Source organism: Triticum aestivum, chromosome 2A (assembly GCF_018294505.1).
Source record: "Triticum aestivum cultivar Chinese Spring chromosome 2A, IWGSC CS RefSeq v2.1, whole genome shotgun sequence".
NCBI classification, from domain to species: domain Eukaryota; kingdom Viridiplantae; phylum Streptophyta; class Magnoliopsida; order Poales; family Poaceae; genus Triticum; species Triticum aestivum.
Window position 1 is genome coordinate 70,389,206 of NC_057797.1, and position 5,280 is coordinate 70,394,485.

The 5,280-nt window shown below is 46.9% G+C and overlaps 1 protein-coding gene across 1 annotated transcript; it reads left to right on the top strand.

The window, feature by feature from the left end:
* The first annotated feature begins 503 nt into the window (after nt 1-503).
* Nucleotides 504-2,237, top strand: LOC123187554 (heavy metal-associated isoprenylated plant protein 35). Its single transcript, XM_044599442.1, has 3 exons — nt 504-714; nt 861-936; nt 1,079-2,237. Exons 1-3 carry the CDS (start codon nt 679-681, stop codon nt 1,993-1,995), a joined length of 1,029 nt encoding a protein of 342 aa, XP_044455377.1. The 5' UTR covers nt 504-678; the 3' UTR covers nt 1,996-2,237.
* Nucleotides 2,238-5,280: the final 3,043 nt, after the last annotated feature.

The window sequence follows — 5,280 nt, forward strand, 5'->3', positions numbered from 1 at the left end:
ATTACTCAGCTGCACGTCCATGATGCTGCATTATGATTTGAATGCTGCCGCTGCTAGGTTGTTGCCGGCTAATCTAACGACCCGTCCAACTCCTCCTCACCAAACCCTGCAGCCGGATTAGTTATGAGCGGCGTCTGCATTCTTCTGGATCTGGAGGCAAACGAGATCACATCACGTCGGTGTGGCCTTGCGCAATTGAGGATCCTTATCGAGAGATCACTAGACGCGATCCTCACAAGATATTTGGAGGCAGTGCGAGTGAAAATCCATCATGGATTCATCATGGATCCATCATGGAGGGGTTGTCCAATGATGTGGCGGCGTTGTGGTTCTCATGTCACCGTCGCCGCCAGACGCCACGCCAGCCCGGGGCCTCGCGCGGTGGTGGTTCGGTTCGGCCTCGGCGTGGCACCGGTGGGCGCGGGCCCGCGGGTCAGCGGCGGCGGGCTCGGCCCACTGAGTTCCTACGCTTGCTCGTTCACCGTTATAAAAGTCTAGCTGCCTAGCGGAGCAAAGGCCCCTTCTTTCCCTCCGTTGCCATTTTCACTCCAGAAGCTGCTACTGCCCGGGCCAGCCGCCGCCACTGAGAGTGAGCTGATCTCGGCTGCCCCAGCTCCTCCACTCTCGAAGCTACCCTGCCTCAGTCTCTGTAGCTTAGCTACCTTTCTCCTCTTTTCCATGGCGTCAGGGGAGGCAGAGCCGCTGCAGTACACGGTGAGCCATTCCAAAACAGCTTCACCGTCTTCTTCCTCTTCCTCCTCCTCCTCCTCTTCTTCTTCTTCTTCTTCTTCTTCTTGTTGTGGCGAGTCAGTTTTGCTGACATTGTGTTTGGGCTTTGCTGCTGCTGGTGCTGCTTGCAGACCACCGTGCTGCGGGTGTCCATCCACTGCGAGGGGTGCAAGAAGAAGGTGAAGAAGGTGCTCCACAGCATCGAAGGTACCAACTCATGAGTCCGCTTCGGTTAATTGATTGAACTTTCATTCTCGTGCAAGTTCATTCTTCTTGCAACGACGATTAATTGGTGTGGAATACTTTCTGTTTCTTTGTTTGTGGTTTTGATTAATCGAATGTGTATCAGGCGTGTACAAGGTGACGATCGACGCGACGCAGCACAAGGTGACGGTCACCGGCAGCGTGGCCGCCGACGCGCTCGTCAGACGGCTGCTCAAGTCCGGCAAGCACGCCGCGCTCTGGCCGGTGCCGGCGCCGGCGCCGCCCGCCACAGAGGCCAAGAAGCCTGAGGAGGCCCCGTCTGCCGGGAAGGGCGGCAAGGGCGCGGAGAAGGCGGACGCCAAGCCCAAAAAGGTGGCCGACGAGGCAGAGCCGGAGAGCTCGGAGAAGCCAGACAAGGACGAAGGTTCAGAGAAGAAACCAGAGAAAGCAGCGGCGAAGAAACCCAAGGACGAGGCCAAGGAGGAGGGAGAGGATCCTGAGAAGAAGGAGAAGGGCTCGCCGGAGCCGCCAGCCAAAGAAGCGGCGGCCGCCGACGAGGCCCCGGAGGCGGGCGGAGAGGAGACGGGGGGCAAGAAGGGGAAGAAGAAGAAGAACAAGCAGCAGAAGGAGGTCGGCGACGGGGACGCCGCTACGGAGAAGCCGCCTCCGCCGCCGCAGCAGCAGCAACAGCAGCCAAAGACAAAGCAGCCACAGCCGCAGCAGGCGATGCCGCCCGTGCCGGCGCCGGGGCCGGGACCAGAGCGCGCGCACGGCCACGGCGGCCCGTTCCCGTACTACGCGCCGCAGCCGGTGATGAGCTACAACATGGCGCAGCCGAGCGCGAGCGTGTCGTACTACGCGCCCACGCCGGTGGCGTCCATGCAGCCAATGCCGCCTCCGCCGCCGTACGGCGGGTACTCGCCTTACCCGCCGATGATGATGCCGCCGCCGCCGCCGCCGGAGTACATGTACGGCCCGCCGGGCATGCGGTCGTCCCCGCCGCAGGAGCCGTACAACAACATGTTCAACGAGGAGAACCCCAGTTCCTGTAGCGTCATGTGACGCCGCCGCCGCCAGCCGCCGGCACGGGATCGAGTCTGTAGTTAAAAGTGGGGGATGGGGTGGGGGAGGCTTCGTAATAGAAGCTGAGGTTTGTCTAGGCTGAGTGGAGTACGTACCCTCTTAATTAGGTGGTCAAAGCTCTTATTGACCACACTTTTTTTCTCTCTTCAAATTTTCGACTTGATTAGCTCGTCATGTAGCGACATGAGTATTCTATTTCACTAATATGCTTATTTTTGCTACTAGCTTGTTTCAATAATTTCCAATTTGGTACTATCCCTTTTGAGAAAATAGTCTATTCTGTCTCGCATGAATTTGGTACTGAATTGATTCGAATCATGTCTACAAAAATAACCTCCGAAGCAGAGAATCCACAAATTTGTGTACGAATTCATTTGAACTCATGCCTACAAGATAACATACATATGATGCACAAAATAGCAACAAATCTGTGCATAAACTGGGCAGTTCCTGCGGTATCTGAATTTGGTAGGGTGGTGCTTACATCTTTTGAGAAGCCGATCTTGTGATGATTCTGGTAAACACAGTGATGTCTAGTTCAAATGTGACAGTCCTAGGTCAGTGAAGTGGGGCCACTTCACTTGATCACTTTGGCAAAGAAGGGGCCTTTGGCCAGGCTAATTAAGCTGGCAGGCATGTTGGCTCACAGGCTTTTTGTAATTTTCCTGCTGTGATTATTGTCCTGCAAACTAAAGTATGGGTTTGATGGAGTTGTCACATGCTGTACTACTAATGCAATGATGATTCTTGGATTGCTTTGTGGTGGTACTCTACTCTCTTTGATTGATTAGGGGAGTGCTCCGTAATGATGGAGCCCTGGTGGTGGCAGTGGTCAAATCAGGAGGGACAAAGAGCCGTTTAAATTATTATTAGTGGTACTGCCTGCCAGTCCTCCCAATCCCATTGTTAAGTAGGTTAAACCACTGGCATCAACTTGTTTATTTGTTAATCAGGTGCACTGTGTGCGTCGCACCATGTACGCGGAAATGTTAGAATACATATGCAGATAACTACATATCTCTTTTGACATCCGAATCCCAATCCTGCGTGACATTCGGCTTTTTTGTTTTCAAAGTTTTTTCGTAAACTTTTCTATAGATTGTGAAAGAATTGGAATTCATATAAAGTTTCCCTATATTATTTGTTTGATTCATAATAATTATTTGTCTTTCTATGTACTATAGGATTCAATAGGCATGACATAATTCAATCATACATTCAAACAACCGATAAACAAAAAATTCTAAAGAATTAGGACCAGTCAATTTATTTTATGAAAATACTTTGATTAAAATGATCTCTTAGATAACATATGCTTTGACAAGAACTTGTCAGTAGCCGAGGTGTATATTAAAGGGCTTGATCAAATGCATTTTAGGAGGACCCTTATTGGGGGGGGGGGGGGGGGGGGAGGGGGGTTATTACAAATGTGGAATCACATTAAGGATTAAGGATGTGTGTGTGATGACATTAGACTAAACAATGAAAAAGACACTATCAAGTGGACTCTGACAAAAAAAAATGGTATATGCTCTGTTAAATGCTACTCCCCCGTTCCAAAATAAGTGACTCAACTTTGTACTAACTTTACAAAGTTAGTACAAAGTTGACTCACTTATTTTGGAACGGAGGGAGTACCACGGAAATTGATTGAAAAAGACATTAGATACCCATGCAACTTTATGTGGAAAACAAAAATTCCACATGGAATGAAGATTTTCATGTGGTTAGTTCTTAGAAACAATATCCTAACCAAAAACACTTGATTAGATGAGGATGGATTGGTAGAAGGGCTTGCCCTTTCTCTGGTTTAGATGAAAAACATTTGTTCATGAAATGCTCCTTGGCTTGGATGTTGTGAAATATTTTAAAATGTGCTTTCAGTTTGATTTACACTCTTGACAATACTACTTGGTTGAATAATTTTAGAGCTGCTGAAAAACATCTTATGTTTACTGGAGTGTCTGTGGTCTTTTGAACTATTTGGAAAATAAGAAATAGTACCATATTTGACAATGCAAAAATTACTGACCTTTCTGTCTCTCTCAATATGATTGCTAGATGGCTTAATGATTGGATTATTTCGCAAAAGAGCAGGAAAATCAAGAAAAGTTGAAGTGGGAGGTAAAAATGCTTGAGCAGACATCAAGTGAAGTGTTTCGTGCACTCTAGGGATGGCATTTTGGTGTGCTCAGGATAGAATGAGAATATGTGGAAGTGCAAAGATGATGAAGGAAGCTACTTTGGCGGATATTCAATTCGGTGTCCATGCTCATCTGCACCCAGTGAACAGAAAATTCAGAACAAATACTAAAAAAATTAAAAACTTCTGAAAAACTTTCAGCCAAAAGATGTTCCAGTGCTTGATGTTCGTGCCAAATTTCAGCTTGTTCGAACATCTGAGGAGCTCGTGAAAAAAAATTCGATCAAAACAGTACATGAACAATAAACTTTTTTACAACCCGAAATTTAGTCTTTTTTCCTAAGAGCTACTGAAATGTTCAAACTCGAAATTTGGCACGGACTTCATACACATGAGCATCTAGCATCACATAAAAAATCAGAGTTTTTTTATTTTTGTTTACTATTTTAAACGAATGCACCTGAGAGCCAAAACGCCGCGTCCCCTTTTTCTACTCTGCCGCTGTTGTCTGCTCATGTAGACCTGTACCAAACCTATAATAGGTGAACATGTGCACTCTGTTTCTGCTCCTCGCTCTATATGTAGTCAAGAAGTGGAAAACCTCCCTTTTGTTAGCATAAGCAACCTAAAAGCACTGGTTCTCATCGTCTTAGGTGCCTGCTGATGGTGCGCTGAAGCCCTGGTGGATCTTTAGTTAATTGTCAATCAGCTTGATATATCAAGGTGTTGTAGGTCATTTATAGCATATATGTTGCTTCTATTTTCTGTTTAGTAGATGTAGAACATTGTGGTTTCTGTTAAATGAAATCGAAGGGAGAGCCTTTTTATATATAAAAGGGGTCTCTTTGTAATAAATATAGAGAAACCGATGGCATGATTAAAACTAGTTTTACTTTCTTTCAAAAGAAAGGTCTAACCTCAGAGATTGAATCTACGGGTGTACACTACTATAATATAATTAACAAGGCCAAAGTAATCAACAAATAGAGACATTAGGTAGACAACAATGACAAGATGTAAATTGCACTATCCCGCAACAATGCTTGCAATAAGGGAGAACACACCCGCACTAGCATCATCACATCCAACATGAGACTGTCAGGACAAAGGATTTTCGTCCT

Excerpts from the sequence above, each read along its gene's own strand:
- LOC123187554 (XM_044599442.1), top strand. The coding sequence starts at position 679 with ATGGCGTCAGGGGAGGCAGAGCCGCTGCAGTACACG. Across the intron at positions 715-860 it reads CAGAGCCGCTGCAGTACACG|ACCACCGTGCTGCGGGTGTC; the intron begins GTGAGCCATTCC and ends TGCTGCTTGCAG. Across the intron at positions 937-1,078 it reads GGTGCTCCACAGCATCGAAG|GCGTGTACAAGGTGACGATC; the intron begins GTACCAACTCAT and ends AATGTGTATCAG.